Consider the following 27,437-nt stretch of genomic DNA (forward strand, 5'->3'; position numbering starts at 1 on the left):
ATAACAAACCATCCCCAAATTTATTGTACTTCACAGCTGAGAGAGATTCACCTTCCTTTGGATGAAAGAGAATAGTAAACAGAACATAATCCAGCACAGCCTCCTGTAGCATCTCATACTTCAACAAATGGTTATGAAAAGTTACTCCGTTATAAATATTTCAGCTCTGAAGCCAGCACGCGAGGAGTTCACTAACTCAAGCTGATGCTCTCTGCAAAGCTGCACACACATGGTCACTGACATGCTGACATGTAGTTTCCCATTCACACACGCACGCGCGCGCACACACGCACGCCGCATCAGCTCTCCATGCAAAGACGCACCGGGCAGGGTGACACTCACATGTGGATCCACAGACGCTGGTGTGGCGCCTCCGTTTTGCTTGGAGAAGCAGAAAGAGGCGATAGGAGGCAGGAGGAGGAAAAAAGGCAGGACGGCGAGGGAGGGAGCCAGAGATGGATGGATGGATGGATGGATGGATGGAGGAGAAGGGAGGGGAAATGCGGAGGGACGCAAGGGAGGAGGGGGTTGGGGGTGGTGGTGGAGGGGGGGCAATCAGAGGGCTGAGTGGTTCTAGTAAATATTTATATTGCAGTATGATACGCGCGAGAGTGAAAGAGGGAGAGAGGGGAAAGGCAGCGAGAAAGGGGGGAGATATAGAGCGTCCATCCCTTTATTAATTTTATTCCGGACCGCTAAGTTTAGCATTCAACACGTGTCGCCAGTGATGGAGAGAGGCAGGGAGGGGGGAGGGAACGGGAGAGAGGGAGAGGGAGCGAGAGAGGGAGGTTGACGGTTGCTAGGTGACGGGGCGCATATACTGAATTTTAACAAAAGAACAGGGAAAGAGGGAGAGGGAGAGTGTGTGTGTGAGAGAGAGGAGAGGAGAGAGGGAGGGAGAGAGGTAAAGAGAGAGATCGGAGAAATTGAATACATGTAGAACATATATATATTTAGATATATATATATAAATATATTCTCCCCCCCTGCGCGTGTGTCTGTGTGCGTGTTGTGGTGGCGGCGGCGGCGGCGGCTGGAGAAGAGGGGGGGGACACCCGCAAAACGGATACCTCAAAAAGGAAGGATGTGAAAAAGGATGGAGGGACGCAGGAAAAGAGGGGGGACAGGCTGGTGAAAAACAGTAAGTACATTTATTTTCAATGATATTTGCAGTGCGGAGGCATTTTTCCCCCTGTTCTCCGCACACACACGCGCGCACACACACACACACACACAGAGGGACGCACACAGACTGTACTGCTTAGATTAATTGCGGCTCGGGCAGTGAGAGGGTGCTACGCGTCATTGAGACAGGAATAAGGGGCTCGGGTGTCGGCATCTGTGCGGTCCGTGATGGAGAGATGGATGGCCGGGGGATGGAGAGGTGGACGCGGCCGGCGCACCGGGGCTTTGACCCCTCTGTCATTGCTGCGCCTGGAAAACTCACAAGCCTCTTTAACGCATAGGTTCCTCTCAGCAGCAGCCGGCATACATATTCCGACATGCACTCACAGATTACCGGCAGTTCAATTAATCATATAGACCAGAAACCTTTAGGCTGTGATTTTGTCTGCCAGGAATTTTCTATGCATTATTAATAAAGACAGAGTTTGGGTTCCGTTTAAGTCTTTAAACACCGGCGCTGGCTGCAGTTTCCCCCTCACTCTGCTGCGGATGTATTAATTGAGGTGATCATATCTGTTGATGCTCATTTTCTCAGGCTGCCTGGTCAATGTTAGTGCGTGAGTGTCTGCCTTTTTGCTCGTCTTATAGAGCCACCGCAAGATTGCCGATCAGTTTTTCCCCTCTTGATCTATTTATATCCCGATACGCTGAATATTTGGGCGTATGGCAGCACACACAGTTTTATCCCTCTGTTGCCACCGAGGAATCTTCCCCAACGGGCTGACTTGCCTCAAACACTCTCAGACAGCTGGAACAGGCGGGTGTTTTTTTTTCTCTCGTCTTCCAGCTGGGTGAAGAAGGAGTGTGCGAGAGATTTCACTTTGTAGGTAGATTTTTTAAATTTGCAGCCCCTGTGGGCGCCCAAATAACTTTTGTTTTTGCCTTGCACTACTTGAATATGGAGAGAAGTCAATAACAGGCGCAAATACACACCACCACCACCATCAGCAGCAGCAGCACCACCACCACCACCAGCAGCAGCAGCAGCACTCCAAAATAAAATAAAATTTAAAGGCCTTGCACTACTGAGACCACCAAGGGAGAAGACCATGCCATTGACCTGTAAAATGGAGCAGCACAGTGTTGCTTCTCGCACAGATTTGCTGCAGTGATTGGGAGTGCAAGATCAAATTTATTGGCCTGCACCGTGAGGCCACTGAATGCATTTATCCAGATGGAAATTGGAATTAATGTGTTGTTCTCCCCTGTTTCTGCGGGGTGTTTCAGTGGTCTCAGCTCTCTCCTCTCTCTCTCAGCTGATATCCATTTCAATCAGCTCTTTCACCCACAGGTGACATGCTCCGTTCAGTTGATCATCTTCCCCTTCGCGAGCAAGCCCTGTGAAATGTACACACATGCGTACTGCAGCGTGGTGCATGCACTGCTGCCCGTAAAGTGTTGCCTTCAGTGTCAGCCCCCCCCTTCTTTTCTTTTTTTTCTGCCGATCTGTCGTACAGTTGCCCTGAGAGATCTGTACTGTACCAGCTGTGAGTAGGGGTAGACAGGAGGGGAGGGAAGAGGAGAGGTAAGAGAGAGACAGAAGGTGTGGAGGGAGAGAAGGGAGAGCCGGGGTGAGAGATTGGAAAAAGCAGCAGAACGAAGAGGAGAGTAAGAAAGGGTTGGTTGGAATTGAATATCAGAGGGGGGACATGGTTGGGAGGCGCAGGAGAAAGAGATGAGACGGAGAGAGTCAACATTTGTATGCTTGTTTTCTCCAACCCCCTGCTCTTCATCAATTTCACCTCATTGATTCATTGACTTTTGCACAGAAAACCTTCAAGCTTAGCTCAATCCCCCCCTCGCTTGTCTCTCTTTTCTTCTGCCAATCCCCCTGTTTCTTCTTGCCTCAATCCTTTCCGTCTCTTCTCTCACCCCTTGCAACCTGTGACTTCCTCTGCACAGTTTCCTTTTCCTCTCTCCTTCTCCCGCCTCCCCTTTCATCATGTGTTTGATGCAACATTAGTGGATAGTTTCCTCAATCCTGCCGCCCACCCAAAACCCCTCTCCCACCCTCTCCACACGTTGCACCCAGTGTTCTTTTTAATACCACTAATTAAGGTAAAGCTCGTTAACATAGAACATCAATTAGTGTTTAACGAGATCAGAGGCTGGTGTTTTGGAGCGATTACAGTACTCCCCTCTCCCGGTGTTCCTGTCTGGACTCTACTCCGGGTTGTGTTGATGAGCATATTCGCTTTGGCCCTGGAGCGATGGCGAGGCAAGGATTTTTCTACATGTGGTGGCAGTGTGGGTGTCATGTGGTGTGGGTGGTTTTGATCAGTTATTTAAATGTAGTATTATGTTACATAAAATTCTTGGAGGGGTTATTCACACTAAAAATCAAACTCATCAACTAGAAATATTTATTTTCCCAAATAACATCTCTGACTGATGCTCGTTAAATAAATCTCTATAATTTCAAGAAAGAATGCCCTCCATTGAAAGCAGCAGGGGACACCATTTATCAGATTCACTCTTCTCTAAAATTAAGCACTGAATTGCACTTAAGTCTAAATTGCCCACTATAGTTGTCTTCTTTAGTGATGCAGGCTTTTATACATTCGATGCAACAGTTAGAACCGAACTTTTATCACACATCTGCGGCTGAACATACAGGTTGAAATAAATGTCAGACAGCGGACAGTTTATTCTCCCTCTTATAAAGACTGAAGACTGTAAAAGTTTAGGAATTCTGAACAGTTAAGGTTGCTTGAGTGACAGTCAGTAACGTTCAGCTGCTGATGTGTGTCAAGTGAATTTGACGTAGTTGTAGGTTTCGTTGGGCAATGCAGGGGATACCCCAATATTTAGAACATGTGCATTTGTCCAATAAAAACAAGACAGTTGCAGAGGATTTTCATGTTGACAAACTTAAAGACATTTACACCATTAATTGATGCAGAAAAGCCACAAATTAGTGCATAAACATTCACCAGAATGCAGGAAATAAAGTGCTTGATTCTCAAGATTTTCTTGAAACTAAACCTTTGCCCTTGCCCTTTGAAGACACCTGGGGTCTATAAGTTGATTAATTGATTGCTTGATCAACAGAAAAATATTTGATATTCAATCAGTAGTTTCAGAAATCTTTTGTGTAAAAGCAGAGAAAAAATGCCAAATATTTTCTGGATCCATCTGCTGTTTTCCGCTTTATATCACGTAACTGAATATCTTCAAGCTTTGGACTGTTCGTCGGACAAAACAAGACATTTGAACGCATCACCTTGGATTGTAGGAAGTTGTGATTGCATGTCTTTTTTGACATTTCGATGACTAATAGATGAATTACCTGCAGACTAATCAATAATAAAAGATATGTCAGTTGGGACCATACATACAGTGGTAGATAGGCAGGCGTGAACAGAGAAGACTCGTGAAGACTCTTTTATTACTGCATGTATTCAAGGAAGTATTTCACTGCTGGAAAGATGGCCTGTTTTATAAAACCAGGCTCTGTGTGTAGTAGAGAGATGCAAGTACTTTTAGAATAAAATTGGGGCCTCATGATCAGAGAGAAGAGAGAAAAGGGGCTGTGGCATTTGCTTTTACTCGAGGTAGAAAACCTACAGCTACCAGAATGCACTGCACCGCACCAGATGAGTAAACATTCCCCCTGGTGGGTGACTTTATGCAGCTTGGCCGTTTTGACGCAGGAGACAGTATCTCAGCCGGCTGGTTGCAAACAATTTTGAATAACAGTTAAACACTTTCTGTTGGGGGTCATGGAGGAAATGGATGCCTATCCCAGCTGACACTGGGCGAGAGGCAGGGTGCACCCTGGACAGGTCACCAGACTATCACAGGGCTGACACATAGAGACAGACAACCATTCACACTCACATTCACACCTACGGACAATTTAGAGTCACCAATTAACCTGCATGTCTTTGGACTGTGGGAGGAAGCTGGAGTACCCAGAGAAAACCCATGCTGACACGGGGAGAGCATGCAAACTCCGCACAGAAGGGCTCCCCCACCCTGGATTTGAACCAGGAACCCTCTTGCTATGAGGCAACAATGCTAACCACTGCACCACCATGCAGCCCTAGTTTAACAGTAAGCAAAAAGATGTTTCTGAAAACATTTTAGGTGAGAAATCGGCCACGCAGTAACAGTAACAGTAACAGGAGTTTGGTTTGAGTTTGAGAATGACAGAGAGAGGGATGTAGGTCTTTCTCGATACACTTCTATACTCTTTGTGACGTATGAAAATGCAGAGGTACAACCTTTAGTTTGAAGAACACCCCTAGAGCAAGAGAAAATCGTATGTTATCTACAAACCATTTTAGAACATTGCAGAGAAAAGTTGCAGTGGTGTGAACTGGCCAGCCTGAGCTCGACTCAAGCTGACTGATGGTGTCACCTGCAACTCTGCCGGTGGCTGGTTTTAGAACGTAAGGCACATCGCCTCTTTCTACAGCCAATCAGCTTGTAATGAAGTCCGCTGATCAAATCAAAATGACTGCAGATGGCATGTTCATTTACTGGGACAGGTGCTCCGTCCCCGCAGAGCCCTCTGTTTCCGCCCTCACCGTATACTGGTGTTGGGCTGTAGGTAGCTGCTGCTGTTTACTGTATGAGCTTATGCCCTGGTTATTTATATTATTGTGGCGTATTTATGATGAATACAGTCCATCTGATGCTCGTTATGTTTTTTGCCATTTCATCACTAGTACAAATGCAGCTGTAGTCAGTATCTCACTATCACTATCCTCATTCATATTGTAAGAAGCTACAAATTACATTCAACCACAAAATCAGCCTGAAAAGCTGGAAATCAGAACAGAGGAACAGAGAGTTGTTGCATAGAGATGATACACCGTCTCATCTAGGTTTTTAGAACATTGCAGAACGGCGCATTGCAAGTAGATGCATGTTTCAGCTCGTCTCGTTGGGAATCTTTGGTCTGAACTGAGCTTGAGAGATGAGCAGGGAGATCTAAGCGCTGCTAAGAAGGAGGGAAGTTACTGTTGTTGGTGTGCACATACTACCCACATTGTTGAAATTATTTTAAAGCAATGTTGTGCTTAGCAGTGGCCATATTTAAAGGCTTTAATATATTCTGATTTAACAGTAGCTGCTATGGGCAAAAAACTTTCATGGTAACATTAGTGAAGGTACAGCAAATCTCTGCTGATAGGTTCTGTCACAGCTGCCAAGCTATCAGTGACAACTCAAAGTACCGACCACTAATTGGATGTAATAGTGACATTATGATGTATTTCATTGTGACAAGCTGCAGGAAAAACAAAAATGATCTCGTTCCATGAAGAGAAACTGGGCATCATTTGTGAAGCTCGGTTCACCACAAGTTTCCGGAGTCTCTCAGAGAGGAAGAAGAAGAGCTGCATTCAGACACTGAATTACAGCAGTAAGCAACTGCTGGGAGAGGTGCAAGTGGGTGTGATTAAAATGCAGTTTTTCAGAGTGAAGTATGGTACAGTATGGCAATAATCAATATGAAAACAGTTATTATGCTGCAGAAACTTAGAGACAACTTTAGCATCATCTGAACTCCACATCTGAGGGTTTCTTTTCAGCGAGGTGGCAGCTGCTGTGGTTTAGCAACCCTGAGGTGCCGCCCCCAGCCCAGTTACAGCCCAACTCTGGGCCGGGATGAGCAAAGACAGTCAGACGCACACTGTAGAAAAAAATGACAGGAAGTCATTTAACAAACAGGTGGAGACGGAAACAGACAGACATATGGACAGGCTGGCGGGGAGACACGTTCATAAACAAAATCACACAGACAGGTACAGACGCACACAACAGTGAGGGAGAATTTAGCGTGCACTGCTTGAACACAGTCGCTATCAAACAGGTGCACACGCACACACACACACACACACAAACCTGAGCCAAAGCCCCGCGGCTTGTTTTGGGAATACAAGTCTGGAGGCAGCTAGCAGGCACACAGCTTCACATGGCTGCATGCAATACACAGTCACACACACTCTCACAAAGTACATTCAGGCAGATACCCATGGGTATGCAGTCAGACACACACGCACTGAGAGCATACCCAAAAATACACACACAATGAATAGTGTATTGCACGCAAACACACACACTAGTAGCAGTTTGGATGAGAGAGGACCTAGGGACCTTGCCCATGGGATCCACACACTTACAGAGACGGCACTGTATATATACATTTGAGTGCACACCACATAGACACACACACACAGCGGAGGAAAAGGAGGATGAAGAAAAATAATGAAAGCGGGTGGAGAGATGTGCAGAAATGTTTTGCGGCGCGCAGCGTTTTGCAGCAGTGTGGTGTGGTCCTTCATGATGATGGATGGGGCAGGAAATGACAGCATAAGTGGTTATTAAAAAGAGGAAATGGGAGCATTTATAAAAACTAGCCTGTGTCCCGTGTCTGCGGCCCATGTTGCATGTCACCCTGGGCTGCTGTGTCATGCCTCCTGATCTGTGAGACTTCCCTGCGCTGCATGAGGGCCAGCTTTGTTAAAACCCTTTGTCATTCTCTTCTCAAAGAACCCAGGCGCTGGCATTTATAGCAGGCTTTGTGCCGGAGTGACTGTGCCGGATTTACGAGGTGCAGGTACCAGGTGCAAAGTTGAACCTGTTTCGTTGCCTTATCACTTCATATAAAAATAGCTTTGCTCCATTTTCTTTCAAGTTTGAATGTGGAATTCCTTCATAACCAGGTGCCGACTATACAGCTGTTACAAATGCAAATATGTGCGTTTGCACCTGAATGGAATTTGCACAGCGTGTTATCTACAGTACAGCAAGGAGGGGAAGACAAGGGGAGGAAGAGGGAACATCAGCGTGGAGATGGAAGAAAGCCTCTGATGAAGATAGTTTGATGTTCCTGGGCTTGTTTTAATGTGCTTCATCTCTGCATGTAAATAGCTTCTAAAACTGGCCTTTTGATTGGAGACAGTCTCGCAGATCCTCTCCTCTTTTTTATAATTTTTTGACGCTGAGAAGAACGAAATGTACAATATGCTTTGGATGCAGGTAGTCTGACTCAGGGTCGGGATTCATTTGTTCTCAAATCAGGTTGTGATGTTTCATTATTCAAATTAGACGTTTTTTTTTCCCCGCGTTGAAGCCTTCTTTAGTTTATCTCGTGAAAGCTGATTAGGAGTGAATGCTCTCTTTTCAATTATGTAAGAGCAATTTCAATCTAATTTTTTTTTGAACGAGCCAATAAATGACCCAAACCTTGGTCTGGTGCTGATCAGGCTTATCAAGTTGATAGTTATGTGATCTGCTCAGTGTTAACTGAGGCATATTCTCTATCAAAGGCTGCAGCTTTGGGAAATAAGAGACACTCATTCACACATTTTTGCACCGAGCAGTGATGGGAAGCAGCGAGGAGATCAATTGTTGGCACTGGATGCTCAGTGACATCCATCCCCAAATATTATGACGGCTGATTACAGTTCCCATCACATAGTTGTCCAAAGGTAGTGTCGTCCTGTGAAGGCGGTCAGATGTTTTCTGAGTCAGTATGTATGCATGTGTCATGCTTCTGTGTGATTTCAGACACATGATAATGTCGACTCATCATTTTGGCTGAGTGATTAAATCAGGAAAACCTGTCGTCATTGCAACTCAGGAGCGTTGGCATGTTATTCCAATGTAGTTAGTCGCACCATATAAATAAAATGAAGCTTAATTAGCCGTATTTACTGTACTACGTACATTAAGTGGTTCATTACCAAGTAAACCAGAGGTGAACAAAAAAAGCTTATTCTTAAGCTGAGTTGATTGTATTAGTGTTAACATAGGATTTTATGTAGGGGATTACTGAGGGCAAGCGTCACAGTCTTGCACCACTGTGTCTGCAGTAATGACCCGCTCGCTGTATGTTATCCTGCTCATGGCACCGTTGTTTACTAAAGAAATCAATCATCTGACACAAAATATGGTTTTGAAAATGATTTCATGATTTTGAAATGTATTTCTTTTCTCTCTACGATCATAACTGCATCCATAAAAATTCATAGCAGCCTTGTAAACCAGAAAAAGACGACACTTACAATATTATAATTAGAGTTGGGCGCAGTTCACATTTGAACTAGTGCCTGTAATTCAGTACCGGTAACCAATGGTACCTTTTACAGTAGTTTCTTTCTCTTTATTGACAAAAATGCAATTTCTGAAGAAGCTGCAGGGGTGACATCGTACTGTATACTATAAAGCAATGCTGCTCTTTTCTAATCACACATGGAGCTAATCATTTAAATCTGTCTGCCTTTTTGTTTGTGTGTGTTTGTGTGTGAGCGTCTGCTTGTCGTGATACAAGGCCACTACTACAATAATACAGAAAAGAACATAGACCTAACGCCGAAACTATCGTCGCATATCAGCGCTGTAAAGATAATTTTGGCTCGCTAGGAAGCCGACGGAGTAGCCGACTACAGTAAGTGGCTGTGGAGCTTCGTGGCCAGCGGCTCCACAGTCCCCTGTTTCTGTCTTCAGAGCTCCATGGCTGTTCTCAAGGCTTTAGGGTGCTTCACGGCATGTTCTCACCCAGATGAGTGCTCAGATACCGAAATTTGGCACTGGTGGATTTAGATAAATTGCAACCCGGTAGTAACTTTTAGCATTTGAGAAGTAAATGAAGAGCTGTCATCTATTTCTGAATGGTTTCAGATGAACAAACTCTCTCTTCATGATATTTTGAAACAAGAAAATAAAAAATATAACAAAGATAAAGCTCAGACATCCGGGAGGGACTCGGAGTAGAGCCGCTGCTCCTCCACATCGAGAGGAGCCAGTTGAGGTGGTTCGGGCATCTGGTAAGGATGCCTTCCGGACGCCTCCCTTGGGAGGTGTTTCGGGCATGTCCAACCGGGAGGAGACCTCAGGGCCGCCCCAGAAAACGCTGGAGGGACTACATCACCCGGCTGGCCTGGGAACGCCTCGGGGTTCCCGCGGAAGAGGACGGAAGTGACGGGGGAGAGGACTGTCTGGGCTTCTTTGCTGAGGCTGCTGCCCCCGCGACCCGGACCCTGATAAGCGGAGGACTACGAGTGCGAGTACGAGTACGAGTACAAAGATAAAGCCAAAATTTTCACAGACAACATCGAAATAACTCAGGTTCCTCACATTCAATTTCCAGGGGTCATAGTAGACGAAAAACTAACCTGGAAATACTTGGGAATAACTTGGAAATGAAGTCAGTTGGTACCTTAAGTAGAGTTCATTCACTGGTCGATCATCTCTGTATGCTAACTTTATACTACAGCTTAATTTTCCCTCATATTTTGTATTGTAATACTGCTTGGGCTGCCACATGTCCCACATATCTCAAAGACAGTTTTCTTTTAATTCAAAAGACATTTTTGAGAGTCACTAGCTTTGCTAAAAAAAAATACAAATCATCTGCTTCTCTTTTTGGAAAATATAAACTTTTATCCATTTTTATTGCGAACATAAACCAGACTTGTGTATCCGTGTATAAATATGTACATCTCACTCATGACTTGCTGAGTTTTTTCAGAACTTTTTAAAGTCTTCCTCAGACATTCACTCATATTCCTCAAGACACTCTAAGGACCTTTATCCTCCAAATTGTCGGACTTCTTTTGATCAGTATCCATTGAAATACAGAGGACCATCTTTCTGGAACAACCTTGCTCCATCTCTACAATCATCACCTACATTATAGTTATTCAAAAAACATCTGAGAGGGACTCTAATTTGCAAAAAAATGTAACACTTCATTCACACAACTTTTTTGTTGTTGTTGTAAATTGTTCATCTTTAGCAATCTTGTACGAAATCTTAGTCTAGAGCTCTTATTCAACCATGCAATCTTCCTTGTTATCTTTTTCTTTTCATGTATGATTGTTGTTATTTGATTGGGGAGGTATCATCATGAGGTATTTTTGGCTTCTAACCTCGCCGTTTTAATTTCTTTTTCCTGTATTTTCTATACATGTATGTGCAAATAAACTGAACTAAGCTACCCTCGTCATTCGGCTGGTACCCTTGAAAGAACCCAACCTAATTACGATATCCAAACTCAAAGACAACATCCAGTCTCATATCACGATATCAGTATAATATCGATATACTGCCCTGTCCGTCCAATTAAAATGGCGTACTTAACCAAACTGTCAGATGGTGGCTTTTTAGCCATTTTAGCTTTTTTTTTTTTTTTTTTTTTTTTTTACACACTTGAGTAGTTCTTTTCTTCAAGTAGAAAATCCTAGCTGTCAGAAATTTCTGATATCTCATGATATGAACAGTTTTCCCTCCCGGCTGCTCGTAATTACGCGCAGCACAATACGATGTGAAAGCGCCATAAAGAGCTGTGGCCATCTCAGACTACTGAACACCTCTTTGATGATGAGATACTGTTGCTTCATGTGTCAAGACTTGAGAGGTATTTTATATTTGTTGCTGTGAAACAAACAGCACAGGATTAATGGGCTTCTGTCTTTGTGTGAAGACAACACAGTGGGGTTCTGACATTCCCTTCACTAACCTCTCATCACCTTCTACTCTTGAGAATCATCTGAGGCTGCGCTGAGAAAAAAAAAAAAAAAAAAAAGCTTCACTGGTCTCAATCCTCAGATTCCTCTCCCTCTGTTGGGCTTCTGCCTGCATGGGAGTGCATTTCCTGAGCCAAACTGATCCACCAACGTTTATAGGATAGGCTGACAGAAGTGTTTCTAACACCTTTGCTTATGAGCGGGGGCAGAGCCAGATGTGCTGTGAACGCAGCTGAAACCTGTGCACAACATTGTGACATTGCAGCGTTAGGTTTTAAGCAGACACAATCCGGCTCGACTTCAGCAACATGTGGCATCTGCTGCTGAAGGAGACTTCCTCGCCGTTTCCCTCCCATTCTTAAATGTTTGGGTGTGCGTGTGTAGATGTGATCCGCGCACATTCCTCCATATGTTTAACGTCTGCTTGTGTGTGACCTTGTACAAAGGCGCGATAGTTATCAGCGAAGGTTTCCCACACCAGTTTAATCTGTTTATCCTCAGAATAAGATTGTGAATCATTACTATGCAGAGCTAGGTGCTCCTTCTTCTGCCGAGAGTCTCGAGCAGCTTCCTAGTTTGTAGTTGTTACAGAATGTTTCACCTTACGGGTCCTGAAGGGCTGCAATGTCGGCTGCTTTTCATCTTGCTCTTTTAATTAGTGACTGATTTAGATCTGGCTAGGTGATCCCAGTGTCTGGCCAATCAATGAGGGAATTAATGGAAGCGCTGGTGCAAGCAGAGTGGCGTTGCGACAACTGGCTCAAAATGGAATGAGAAAATAATCTGTTTAACATTATTGTTAAAAGAAAAACTGAGCATTTGCTCCGTGCTTTAACATGATTTCACTAAATTTTGAACATTCTCAGAGTAATTTCGACCATCTCGTCCCATCTTCTGAGAATCTTTCATCCAATTTGTTCCTGATTTCAATCTCAATGCTTGCATAAAAAAACCCCACAACAATCAGCCAAGCATTTCATTCATGAATGTACAGTACATTATGTAAATGCACAGCGGGAATGCATGTTTATTCTTAGATGATTGCGCTACATTGATAGCGCTGTGATATTGAAGCTATTTTTTCCCCCAAACACAAAGCCCTCAGAGTTTCTGGATGCCTGTAAGAGGTTGAGCAGTGACAAATTATTCCTTTTAAAACAAACATAATAAGATAATCCCCCAGGTCGTGCGTTGTAATCTTGACAGAGGATTCGGGAAGAAGAGCAACTAAAGAAAACAATTTATATGTACATTAAATTCAGTAAATTATGTGGTTAGAGTCAACCTGGGACCAGAGGGGGGCCGGCCAGGGAGCAGCGCTGCAGTCCTCTGCTCCCAGCTGTATTAGATGTCAGGTGATGAGGCGGGGGGATGAAATATTCTTACTCCTTGGCCAGCCTTAAAGTAAGCACTTATATTATACAAGCATTGGCAGTGGGCATACAAACTATGTAGTCTCCTTATAAAACCATTTTTAGTCATTCAAGTCAAGTAAGTATAGGCCAGTTAGGCTTATCGAAATAATACCCAGCACTCTGTCGCGTGAATTCCTGATGCAAGATCCCCAGACGCTGGCCTTTCCACATGAAAGGATATGACCCCACTGATATTTATGTCTCAACACTCATGAGGGTAGTAAACCATTTGTAGCTGTTTTCTGAATGGGTGTGTAGGTGTGTTTGTGTGTGTGTGTGTGTGTGTGTGTGTGTGTGTGTGTGTGTGTGTGTAAGGGAGGGAGATGATAAAATAGAGACAGTCTTGAAATATTTCTGTGCATCATTCACACACAAATTGACGTTGTTTATGCAGCCTGTATAACCGAAAATATAGTGTGTATGCGCGAGCGTGAGCTTGCAGTGTCCTGAGGATTAAATGAATGACAGGAGGTTGAAAGATAAAACACACACACACACAAACTCACGCACAAACAAAGTGGAGAAAAAAACCTCAAGATGCCAAGGCTGTATTACAAAGCAAAGTGAAACAACTGACAGGCCTTTATTTTTATCAGCTGATTCCTCTCTCAGGTTACACGAGTTCATTTTCGAGCATTGCTGCAGTGACTAGACGTGCGAGGCTGTATTAAAGCAAAATTAAGCACATTCTCCAATTAGATAATTATATACTCTGAGCTTTGGAGAGATGAGATGTGGTAATGTCAAATATTTCAGTAATAATCATCCGTAATGATGTGATTTCCAGTCGCTGCTCCTCGTGTCTCGTGTTTGAAAAAACCACAGTGGGTAGCACTAAGACGTTTTCTTTTTTGTTGAAAAATGAGGTCAGAGAATTGTTAGTGCTACAGTGTGGCAGCGTCCAGGGTCAGCTTCATCTCATTTCCATCAATCCATAGAGGGAAGAGAAACAAGGAGTGTCCTCCCATTCAAATAATAAAATTCATTCTCTGAACGTACAGAAGCGAAGTCCAATTAATCGACACTGTCTCTTGGCAAAAGTGTTTAATCCGAAACCCCGTGAAAAATAACATTTGAATTTAAAAAAAAAAAGGCAAGATACTCTGAACTTTGGAGTGAGATTTGTTTTATTACGACCACATGGAAATTAAAGGGGACCTGAAATGTCAGAATAAAATGCTGTTTTGCACTGAAGAAACAAAGGTAGACGTCAAGGTGACTGTTTCATTTTGTTCTCGTAAAAGGTTACAAAATACAGAAAGGACAAATGGAGAATGTGTCATGCAGAGCCAATGGAGATCTCACATTTACCTTTACTGTAACAGTACACAATATGAAATAATATTTTTTGAATTTGCAGCTAGATGCAGGACAGAATGCAAAATTACAACACAGTGTACTTTCATTTGACACGTTTAACAGTGTTTATTTGTTCAACATCCATCCATCCATTATCCATAACACCTTTTTTAACCTTTATTTAACCAGATAAATCAATTGAGAACCAATTCTCATTCACACTGACTACCTTTACATGCACACTGATACTTCACTAATATTACAAATATGACAATATTCAGAATTTGATCTGAATCATGTAAACTATATATAGATATTCTGAATTATGTCTTTTTTCAGAATGAGGCATTTTCCGATTAAGACATGTTGGACATATCTGTATTAGACGGCTTTTAGGAGCATTCTATGGACGTGTTTACAGAGAATTCACCATATGTGCCTCCATTAGGGTTATTACAGCAGTTCGTGACACACAGCCTCCTGCCTGTTTATGCCAGCTCTGTGTGTTGTCATGGATAGGTTGTAAACAAACCAACAAGCCAACAGCTTGCAAGGCTATGGTGGAGATGCATGCCCAAAAGAAAAGCCCACATTTCTGGTCAGAAGGAGAACAGCCACTTTAAAACATTATGAAAGACTTGGATATCAACAGGTTTTGAATTAGGGTTGTGTTATATCATCTTGTTCACAGCTGTGTCTCAATTCAGGGGCTGCAGGCTTAGAAGGCTGCATTTGAAGACCGATTGTGTCACATCAGTGCGACCAAGGCCGTCCCATTTCGAAGGCTCCTTCAGATGTGGCCGAGAAATGCAGCCTTCTTTCCCAGAATTTGGAGGATGCAACGGATGAATCCTTCATGGCCCAGCCTATCCCAAGATGCATTGTGCATCCGTGACAATTATATATTAAGTGAAGTTAACTAACAGTTGTTAACTAGCTTTAACAATCTTAATTTAATAAGTTAAATTCATCAGCCTGAAATATGTCAAATGGCGGTGTCTCCGGCAGTGAATCATCTCCTCAAGTATTGAATTAAAAAAAATATAATAACAATCTCTGGGTCCATGATTTAGGGCTAAGTAACTTACTAGCTTACTCCTTCATTTATCAAATGCAACTGGTTGCTAGGTAACAGCAACACCAACGGGTCGGGGCGAGAACAGCTGGTGATGCAACAAGGAAATCAGACCAGCAGACTAGATTGTCCCATTTCAGAGAGTGTTCGGTTTGGCTGATGCGTTCTTCCGTGAAAGCCGTGTCCCTTAAAGGCTGCAGCGCCTGAATTGAGACACAGCTAATAATACCGGTATAGTTTTTAGAATGATGTGAAAAATTCATATTGTGATACTTCAACAAATATGCAACAACAAGCACGGCTGAAAGTGAAATTATTACAGACTCCTTGGTGGTTCCAAAAAGAGGAGGAGCTTCAGTAGTGTGGAATAAACTGTGGCGTCCTGAATGTTTTATGAACAGCCCTGGACGTCTCAGACTCTTTTAGTGACTTACTGCTCAGAGGGAACTCAGTCAGCGGCTCCTCTGGCAGCAGCACAGCGTCTCTCCCTCTCCTCTTTCGCCAAGCGCAGAAGGGAGTCTGTGTCATCATGACTTTGTCATAAACTTTTGGTAATGTAAACCTTTGTGGCGCTCGTGACTCGACAAAAAAACAACGTATGCAACTGTGCGATAGTTGTGGTATCAGAACAGCCTGTCACAGGTTACAGTGTGATGATTAGAGGAGAAATGGCAGAGCGTAAAGGTCCAGGTTGAAAAAAAAAACCTACTCAGTCATTTAGGATTTTTCTTAAAAAGAAGGAAATCACCTGTTGATTTATATTTATAGATCCCAGGGTACATTTTTTGTATTTGGGAGCTGTTTTAATGTGTAATTTGTGGTAGATTTTATTTTGTTGTACTATTAATTTTGTATACAGGATCTGAATCTCACTCTGAGTTACTGTTGTTTACAAACTAAAGAAATGAGAGATCATTTTTGTTTAGTTTTTACTTAATATTTGAAGGCAAACTGTAAAACTATATCATTTTATTTTGTCTATTACCTAGATTAGTAATAAAATATTAATTTTTACTAATTTGTCATATCATCAAGAATATCGTTATCACAAAATTACTATGAAATGTCATGATATTATTTTAGGGCCATTTATCGCCCACCCCTAATTTGGATATGCACAAATATCACAGTGTCGACCTTTTGAAGAAGGTGATTTTCTATATCTTAAAAATCTTATAAACAACATGTTAGGGCACATTGATTGGAGCATTCACGGCTGCATGTGAACAAGAGTATTCAACGAATATTCTTTTCTTTTGTGTATATATGTGTTAATATGTTTTACTGATTTTCAATGTATTTACCCCACAACAAAGATACAAAACATGTATATCTGACATCAATCCAACCATTCCTCCCCTGACTATAAAGAAACACTGTTCATCATATATACTGACAACCTGAAATCAAATCCTTGATTCCATCTGTACCATCCTGCCCACCCATCCATACGATTACAGGTTACAAGACACATTCAGGTAAAGGAGGGAAGCTACCAGAACTTCACCATATAATTGTACTGATTACTCAAACACATGTAGAAAGAGAGGGAAGCGGGGCTTTCTGCTGTCAGGCAACATTTATAGGTAACACATTATTCTTTATTGAGGGCTCCTGTAGCGAATCAAAAGGTCCAGAAAGGGGCTCCATATCTTAATAAGGTTTGAGAGGACCCTTTGAGTAGGTATTTGATTTTTCCTGACTTTAAGAAATGCATAAAGAATATTCATTTTCATTGGCCATGTAAGCATCTTAGTGGGAATGTTGCCTTTTTCGGAACAAGGGCAAAAAAGTGATTCAGGAGAAGCAAGTTTAAAAAGAGGTGCAGTGATCAGACACTTTAAAGGATAATAACGGGATGAAGGTGAGGAATTTTAGCATCTTTGGCATCAATGAGGTGGAGACTTTAGGAATAACCATGCTAATAAATTTAAGAGATAGTAAAGTGCGGTTACTGTCGAAGATATTGATTAGTGAGCAGTGATATGGAAGGGTTTCGCCAGTGACAGTTTGATAAGTGATCTAATATCAGTGGATGTGTTGCCTGGTATGGAGTGATGGTCGGTTGACTGGAATACAGTTTACAGTGATGAGTGTTGAAAGGGGCTCCGGTGTCAAAGCTTATCCTTTACACGGTCGTGGGGGGCTGGACCTGATTAGACACTGGGTGAGAGGCGGGGTACACTGTTGACAGGTCGCCATGTAATCACAGCAGGGCTGACACATGGAGACAGACAACCAGTCACGCTCACATTTTGCCTCATATCAGAGAGAATTGTCAACCTGTTAACACTCCGCTTTCATCTCCAGTCTGATGTTTTGTCCACACTGAACTGATTTCAGGGTGAGGGGGTTTGGATTTTTCTTAACCAATTACTAGAAAAACATATCAGCTTAATCTAACGTCATTTTAAGTCCATACTGATGTGTAACCATGTCAACATACTGTATTTTCTGGGCTTTCAACACTTTCCCCGCCAGAGTATTATTTTTAAGTTGCCAGCCACCCCCAGCATTTTTTTATCATACTCACTAATCTTTCTAGACCCACAGAATAATTTGCTCTATGAATATGTGAAGAGTATGTACATGAAACTAAAGAAGAGACCTTCTGTTTTTAAACACAAAAAACATTTTTATTCTATCTTATTCCAGTCCCCCTTTACGCTTGAATTTGTGCATTTTCATTAAAAACCCCCAACATTTCAGACAAAAAGCTGAGAAAAATACATTTTTGTCAAGGACAGTCATTTTCAAGTATAAAATAAATTTCACATTTTCAGTTTTTTGTTTTTTCTCATTTCCTTACATCAGTTTGAATTGTATAAATGAAAAAATAATGATAATAATAATGAAAATAATATTCTCTTTGAAGTGTAACAGAACACATTGTCACATTCAGTGTCAATACTGTTGTCTCCCTCTCCTCTGTGGTTGTCTTGTCCGTGTATTATTGTCTCTGTCATGACGATCCTGTTTCATCCCACCAAATTTGTTTGTCTGAGTCCAAATGGGATTCAAAACAGGAATTGTCGCAGTCTGAGACCGTGCAACCGTAGACTTTTCCGTCGGCCCCAGCATTTTCGTGCAGTTTATAAGCTGCTACATCATTTTCTGATTTCAAGTGGATCTTCTTCCTTTCTTTTTTGGACATGGCAGTGCTGTTCTATTTCACAAGATGTGTAACAGCGCCCTCTATCTTATAACAGTGACAACACGGAGTGCCAGGGCGAGAGTTAAGAGTGAAGCAAAGCGAAGTAAAACAAACTTTGATGCTGGGTAATATCGAGAAGACATGTCCTTTTAGAACAGCCTTGACTGCAGTATCTATTACACTGATTACCTTTGTTTTTATTACTCCTCATTGGTACTAACACACAACGGTGTAAGGGCCCGTGTCCACATCGACTTATTCTTTAGCGGAAAAGCGATGGCAGGGCGCTGGGGAGTGGTTCATCCTAGCGCTTCATAAAAAAGCACTTCCAGCTCTTTTTTCAATGATGCTCCACATGTAGTTGAGTTTGTATGACAACAATATCTTGACATTAACGTTAGCTAGGTAGCTAACATAATGCTACTTTAACAGAGGGTTGACAACACAGTTAACAGCACACTAACAGAGCATACAGTGATAAAAGCACAACACTCACCAGCAAGCATTCAGTGTCCGGCTGAACTGCTCCCACAAATTTCTGCCCTTTTTGTCATTGTTTCTGTCGGAGATATCACACAGCTCGGGATATACAGCAGCGAAGGAGTGCCAGTGACAAGTTAAAAGACTTTCAGCGAGAAGCGCTTGCAGCAGCTGCACAGTGCCTTTTCTCAAGGTGGCTGCATGTGCTCTGTCATCATTGGGAACAATTAAAAATGGACACTGGCGTTAAGAAAGAAATGCTATGTGTGCACAGGCCCTGAGTCCTGCCTGTGGCGCTGATTGGCTGATAGTTAGTCCCCCTGCAGCACTCATTGCTGGTTTTATTTTAACAGAGTAACTGCTGTTTCATGCCAGATAAATCAGTCGACACTGTGGAGTGGGTGGATTCCAAGGTCTGGACCCAGGCAAGCTCACATTCACACCTACAGGCAATTTAGAGTCACCAATTAATGTAACCTGCATGTCTTTGGACTGTGGGAGGAAGCTGCAGAACACCCACGCTAACAGGGAGAGATCATGCAAACTCTACGCTAAAGGGCCCAGTGGGTTGAAACCCAGAACCGCCTTGCTGTGAGGCCATAGTGCTAACCACTGCACCACTGTGCCGCCTGTTTGTGAAACAGAAAAATAGAAAGAAGAGTGTTGCAGTAATTTCAGTCCTCTTGGACAAAAAAAACACCGTTTGATATTTATGTTCCCCTGTGTGTGTTTGTGTGAGTGTGTTCTATTTGTCTTAAATTTGTAATCCGCAATTTATTTTCATATTCCCTATCAGCTCGCCCCTCAAATTTAACTGTTTGGCATAAAAAATGGTGTCAAGTTTATGAAAGCGACCAGCTCTAATCTGGTTATCAGCCTGTGGCATGTGTAATTCATACAAATATGATGTGTCATGTTTCCCCGTGAGGACCTGGTGTCACAAGGGTTTGATAGATGGCTCCGTCGTTGTGTCACTTGAACGTTTATGATAGCCACGGCTATCAAGTCCGAGGGAGGCGAAAGCAGCAGCAGCAGCAGCAGCTGCAGCAGCAGCAGCAGGCTTTACTACTGCTGTTTACAGCCATGCAGTAAAAAAACCCCACACAGCACTGTACGCCCTGCTGCTGCACGCTGCGCTACTCGCCGATCACTCTGCTCACTATGCACAATGGGAACAAGAGGCGCTCGCCTGCCTGGTGGCTCTTCTACTCGACAGGGATCAAAGAGAGAGAAAGAGGGAGATATGAGAGAGGGAGGAAGTGAGGGAGGGGAGGAAGTAGAGAGTGAAAGAAGTACAGGACAAAGACATGTGGGGAGGGAGAGAATGGGGGAGGGCTGGAGGAAAACAGGCGAGGAGTTGTTGGAGGGGGGAGTTGGTGAAAGAGAGATGGTGCAGAGTGCGGTGAATGGATGAATGAATGGGGGAAAAAATGAATGAACAAGTGAAACAGACCAAATCAAGTGACTGAGACTGAGTGAAGCAGTGTGTGTGTGTGTGTGTGTGTGTCAGTGAGTGAGTGTATGAGTGGGTGAACAAGTGCAGCAGGACAGAGAGAGGGAGAGATTGGGGAAGGGAGAAAGAGAAGGAGAGAGGATATGTTCCGTCAGAGAGGACACACTCCAGTGGCTGTGATTGAAGTATGGGCCAATTAACACGAGGAGCATTGAGCTCCAGCTGCACTCTTCTCTTCATTCCTCCGCTCCCCCACACTGCCATATTACCCCGCACGACACACACACGCACACACACACACAGACATTGATACACTCACATACATGCACACTGTGGGCAACACACTGTGCTGGCACTTTATCTTATCTTTTACTATAGCACAGCTATGGACCCAAGGAAATTATAGAGGCTACATGCAGCAGTGTTCTCGAGCACACTGCGGTCTTAAATGTGGACGAATAGAAAAAGAAAAAAGAAAAAAATGGAGTCTTCATCTTCAGGGGAGGGTTTCTTATTCTAGTGACTCACACAGATGCTGCAATTTCTTCTAATGCTGTACAGTAGACTATATATTAGCCTGCATACATTTCAGATGTTTTGTGTTGGCTGTGGAAAGCTGCCCGGGCTGATTCAGTGCAGCCTGTGCCATAGGCAGCAGGGAGCAGGTCCATTACTCTGCATGACAGAATGGAATGAAGCAGCAGAGCCCCGACGTGGGGTAAACACAACGCTGAACACTGCACTTCCACAAGTCCACACTCCAGACTCCACACACTCCTTCCTTCCCCATTCACGTTTCCCCCAGCAGATCCGATGCAGCACAAGGTCTGGCACTCTGCCTCCATTGGAGTTCTGTGCGAAAGGGGGGCTCAGGGAGGCGTGGATGCCAGCGACTGACTTCTACCCGAGCGGCTCCCCTCCTCTCCCGCGACTCATTCTTCCAGAGTCACCGCAGGCGCTCGCTGCAGCTGTAGCACGTACAGTTGAGGGGGGAAGGAGGGGATCTGATACTCTAAAACATTGTGATTGTTCTCCGAGCATCGCACTGACACCAAGAATCAATTTTTCATTTTGTGTTTAGAGGCTATACAACTTTTTTTTTTGTCTCTTTGGAGTTTGCAGGAATAATATAGGCTTCAGTGTAATCCTCTGTAGAGGGATATACCTTCAAAGCAGTTGATTTGCCTTCAGCTACACAAAAACTGCAAACCTTTTTTGACAATTTTTTAACCAGTGAAGAAGTTGTTGCCAAAGCTGCACATACAGTACTCATTAATTCCTATAGGAAATCATGTGGAATCAGCGAGCACATCATGCAGTGTAAATGAAATGTTTAAGTGGAGATATGATGAGATGTGTTTTGATTGTGAAGCACTGGCTGGCAGGTTTTTTTTGGAAGAGATAGAGGAGACTGGCTCGCCTGCCTGAATGTTTTCTCTCTCATCTTCTTGATTAGCTGTCTGTGTCAGCCTGAGAATATTCCTGCTCTTAAGTACTCGGTAAATATTCCTGAAGGTGTTTTTAGTTTGCTTCTAACAGTCGCTGGCATGTACGCCAGCTTCCGTGGTGCTGTAAATGCCACTTTCTTTGTTTTAAAAAGACAAACTAAACAGGCTCGGCAGAAAAATAATTATACTGTAGATACAGTAAGCTGCTTATTACAGTGATTGACAAATTGAGAGATCAACACGGTACAATACAAATACTTTAGTGTAAGTGCTGATATAATGATTTAGACAGCAAATGATGATTGAGGGTGCATGCGCCTTGGCAAATTCAAAGTTTTTAAGTCTAAAAAAATCATCAAAGAAAGCACTCTTAGAAAATTTGAAAGGTTTTTCAATTCCAGCTTTTTTTCTTCTTGCAGTCACATTGAAGAGAAGAATACATTACAATATAATACAGTCCTGATATGTCCCAAATAACCAAAATGAACACATTATCATCCAAATAATACAATATTATCCTCCTCAAAAAGCACACACATATTTAAAAAAAGACTATAGCCTTTTGCATATGACGTCAGACATCAGTGCGATGTCCAGATGGAGGGACGGCAACTAGAGACAAAGAATACCAACTCCAGTTTATGTCCCAAACAAACGTATGTACATAAAAGGAAAATTCACTGAGAATCAGCAGCAGATGTGGATCAAAAACCTCTGTCTTCAGTCTGGAGGAGCGCAATCAACTGAATTCAAACATACACGTTAAAGCATTGTGTTAGACATGCCTTGAGTTGTGGCTGCAACTGTGACAACGACACAGATTTTTGATAGTGTTTCATCAGACCTCTGCTAACCAAAGCGCTGAGCTAGTAGGCGGAAAATAGTAGCTTACGTTAACTAACATTAGCTAGTAACGTTTGCCTGACTGCCTTGCATCCATCTACAGAGCAGACTGTAAAAATAATGGAAGTAGCTACAGTGACGTCACCCATTGGTTTGTGAACTCCTGTTCTGAAGCCTCGAGTTCTGAATTTGCCCGTCGCCATCTTGGTTTTTTGTAGCCAGAAGTGACCATATTTGAGTGGGAGGCTGGTGCTGTGGAGGAGCAAGGGTGAAGCCTGTCACTCGAAGTGGCCCGGCCTTAATTATGCGTAACTTTAAGCCTTAAAAAAATACAAACAGGTGAGTTATATAAAGATTCACCCCCACAGTTGAGAGACAGAGACCAAAGCTGTTTTTGTACCAGGCTGTAAACATGTTAATTTCTGCTGTAGGGCTGGGCGATACAGACAAAACTCATATCTCAGTATTAAAAGGCTGACTGCCGATACACAATATATATCTCGGTATTTTCTATGTTAACTTTTTGCACAAGGCACTGGAGCTACAGAGGTTTAAAGGTTTGCAGCACAGGACACAAAACTATAACGTGAGTATAAAAGTATCAAGTCGGCCTAAATCCACTGTAGTTTGAAACAACTAAAAAATCTTTGTGGGGGGAGTTATCTTACGGACTGATTTAGCCTAACATGTGCAACATATAGGCCGATGTCGCACCGTAGACTAATTAGCAGACAAATTAAACAGAGGAGCAGCTCTGTGTCTCTCTGAGTATCACTGAGAGCTGTGTGGAGAGTGTGAAAGTGGAAAGATGCACACTGGTATGCGTTATGTAACACAATGTGATCCCATATCGATATAAATGGTGTAGTCTAAATCTTGCTTGAAAATATATAGATATATCGCACATAGTTGTTACATCGTCCAGCCCTATTCTGCTGTAAAGTCGGGCATTTTAACATGGGAGTCTATGGGGATTGACTCACCTCTGGAGCGAGCCTCCAGTGGCCATTAGAAGAACTGCATTTTTTGGGTCTTGCGTCTTGGCTTTGTTTTTCAGCCTCTGAGGTTGCTGCTTGGAGTTGAGATATAAAAGACAGTTATATTCAAGCACATTTACGCACTTGGCCAAAAACAAGACAGCAGTTGATTCAGTGGTTGGCCTACTGTAACTGCACACAGAATAGCAATTCATCTGCTCACAGTATAACGTTAGTAATATAGGAGGTCTGGAAGTGGAGGTAGTTTGTAACGACGATTGTGTCCATACCGGAAAAACCGTTAAAGTTGTAGGAGAAAAAACTTTTCTTGGTTCTGTATGGATCACATCCAGCATGAGTTTGAATTTTCTGACGATACCTGCTGCCTGCAGGTTCATCTAACCCTTTAATGTAGTCACGTCCCTCCACTTCCAATTCCCACAGTATATGGATTTATCACTTCCTGCCCTCCATCTGCATTTTGCGCTTGATCGCAAACGAGCTATTCATGTCTCAATAACTAACCGATTCCTTACCTTGAATGCCGATCAGGGAAAACAGACATCTATAGACCCTTTTTTTTTTCTTTCTGACTAATTGATCCCAATTTAAACATTCCCTGGGCTGCAGGCGGTCCCTTGCCAAATATATATGCAGGATACACTCCGCTGAATTAGAAGCGGCTCCAAAGACGGGAGAGGATCGTTTTTTTTTTTTTTTTAAAGCTAGAAGGAGAAAAAATATACTAAAATGCGAACATTTGCATTTTAACAAAAGATTCATTTATGGTCGCAAATCAAATGAAACAGTAATCTCTCTTTTTCTTTCTCCCACATTCCTCTTCCTTCTGTGTGTGTGTGTGTGTGTGTGTGTGAGAGAGAGAGAGAGCCCCCTCACTGCACGCCTTTTTATGATTCAGTTTGCAGAATTTCACACACATAATGAACTCTATAGTAAGATATATTTAGATGAGGATTTGATTATAATTTACTTGTACTTTGCTTTTATTGTGGCGCTCGTCAGCGAGACGTTGGCAGTGGCGCGTTCAATAACGGGCAGGGAGTGCTCTGCAGGAAAAAGTGGATACTGTATATACGAATGCACTGTGTTCACACTTCCAACAAGGCGCACTGTGATGGAATGGCACACGCTGGCTGAGCAGTGCAACGTAAACACCTCATGAGAGTGAAATACAGTGACAGGCCTAACAGTTAATGGCTCAGAGCTCAGCACAGCAGAATACGGCTCCACCAAACGATATGATGTTCCCGCGGCTTCGTCTTTTGGCTCTCTCATTTTCTCTACCCTCGTCTCTGTCCTTCCCATTCTTCCCTGCCACGTCTTCCTCTTCCTTAAAGAAGACAAAAAAAAAACCAACAAAGCCCTGTTTTTCTCCCTCTCCTCTTCATTATTACATTCTCCTTTTCCTTCTCTCCTACTAACAGGTTTGTCTCTCCCTATCTCTCCACACCTCCATCTCTTTTCCTTACCCGAAACCATCCGCCTCCCTCATACACCCTCTCATTCCACAGCTTTCTGTGTAGCCCCCCACCACCTCCACCACACACAGCCCTGTCACTCAAAACAGGAGGTTTGGCAGCATATTTGTTTAGGCCAAACACGTATACACATCCCAGTAATCAATATTTCTTTTCCTGCTACTCTCCTCACATCTTTAACGCCACCTCCCACCATCCCATCATCCCACCATCCCACCACATGTTGTCCTCTCCTTTTCTCCTTGCCTCCTCGTCTTCCGCCCGGCCACCTTCCCTCAATCAATCACTCACTCCATCTGTGGCCTGTATTTACAGCACCTTTCTGTTCTATTCATTTCCCCCCTTCTACTTTGCTCCCTTTCTCTCCTGCCTCCTCTTTCTTCTCCACCCGCTCTCTTCTTTTCTTCTATCCAAAAGACTGATCAGGGTCAGGGAATCGGCAGACTGTGACAAAGAGAGGAGAGTCGGATGAAGACGGAGCGAAAAACATAGAGAGGAGGAGAGGGGGGGGGGGGGGAGTGGAGGCGCAGAGAGGCAGAGTGACTTTAGAGGGAATATTATGTCAGCAGGCCCCTGTTAATCAATGCAATTGTGTTTGGTACCTGAAGCCATGAAAATAGGGAGAAGAGATGGGGAATATGAAAAGACAGAGGAGCGGAGGGGGGGAAAAGTGAGAAGGAAATGGAGAAAGGGAGGGAGGGCAGTTGGCACCAAAAGTAAATTGAAAATGATGTGCTGTGTTTTGGCGTGTGTGTGTGCGGCTCACATATTAACCCTGCTATCTCCCAGGTAGTCATTATCTTTCCGTGTGCCTGTTTGTGCGAGTGTGTGCGTACATGTTTGTGCGCACTGCATTAACCCTCGTATCTCTCTATCATTAAGCTGCTCCGCGGGCACAGTGTGGCCGTGCATTTATCTCGTGAGCGCGTGTGTATATTCAAACGCCTGCATGCATTGTGTCTGCGCGTGGAGGCAGCTGTGTGAGGGCGAGTGTGTTTACAGTGATCTTAATTGTTGTTATCATTCATGCAGCACAATAACCACCTCCGCCCCCATCTTTGTCTCCGTCTGCTATTAACTCTCTCTCCCTCTCACCCTCCTTCCCTCTAACGGCCAGTTTCTATTTTTCCTCATATTGTTCCTTCTCAGCCTGCAGCCTAAATAGCACCCATTTCATCTTCTCTCTGTCTTGCTCTCCTTTCCTTCCCTCTATTGTTTTTCCTCCCCCCTCTGCATTCCGTATTCCTCGTCCAGCGTTTTCTCCAGCCAAAGCTAACTTTTATTACCCCATGATTGGATTCAGAATTCATTACCCTGTCTTGCCTGTATGCAATCTCTGATCAGTTTCTGTCCTCTCTTCCTCGTTCTCACTCTCTCAGTCTACACCTCCTTCTTCTGTCCTTCTTTCTGTCTCTTGATTTGATGTCCTCTGTACAGGACATTGCTGTAAACAAAAAAAAAAAACCCACCTAACTTAATCTCTTCTTCTCTTGCTTCTTCTTCACCTTCTTCTCCTACTTCTCGCTGTCTCTCTTTCTTTCAGGCACCCTCTCTTAGTGCGATATATATCTGCCTCCCCCCCTCGGCAGGTTGCCATGGTCGCCATACCTACTCTCTCTCTCCTGTTGGTCCTGGCAGAGTGGGCAGGTCTGGTGGACGCCTCCCCCCACCTCCTGCTCCGGCCCAGCCCGCGGGAGCGTGATGCAGGGGCCATGATGAACTTCAACATCGCCGTGATCCACGCCGGTGCTACGGTGCAGGCAGAAGCGGCGGTGGCGGGGCCCGGGGGAAGGGTGCTCTACCCCGGCTTCGGCCGAGTGTACGGCTCCCTGGGGGAGAGCGTGGTCACCCAGTGGGGCTCTGCTAACGTCATCTGGCTACAGGTTGGACACCGTCTCCTCTACCTACTGCTCATCCAGCCTTACTTGAAGGAAGGGAATAACAATGACCATCCATTATTCATTCTCACTGCCATTATTTGAGCTGAATGAGCAGCACACTGCTGCCGGTGTGTGGGCCCTGCTGAATGAGCGGGCGCCTGGCTCTGCACTTTGACCACAGTTTGTATTGATAGCCAGACATGTCATGCATACCACAGGCACTTTCCATATGAATAACTCAAAGTCAA

At 43.6% G+C, this 27,437-nt stretch overlaps 1 protein-coding gene across 1 annotated transcript in view; it reads left to right on the top strand.

Annotated features, from left to right (window-relative positions):
- The first annotated feature begins 1,012 nt into the window (after nt 1-1,012).
- grin2db (glutamate receptor, ionotropic, N-methyl D-aspartate 2D, b) overlaps nt 1,013-27,437 on the top strand; it is a 66,317-nt gene continuing 39,892 nt past the window's right edge. Inside the window, exons 1-2 of the mRNA XM_033640962.2 lie at nt 1,013-1,141; nt 26,853-27,192. Of these exons, the coding sequence (XP_033496853.2) occupies nt 26,905-27,192 (288 nt within the window). The 5' untranslated portion in view covers nt 1,013-1,141; nt 26,853-26,904. The remainder of the gene's footprint in view (nt 1,142-26,852; nt 27,193-27,437) is intronic.

Source organism: Epinephelus lanceolatus, chromosome 10, assembly GCF_041903045.1.
Source record: "Epinephelus lanceolatus isolate andai-2023 chromosome 10, ASM4190304v1, whole genome shotgun sequence".
Taxonomy (NCBI): domain Eukaryota; kingdom Metazoa; phylum Chordata; class Actinopteri; order Perciformes; family Serranidae; genus Epinephelus; species Epinephelus lanceolatus.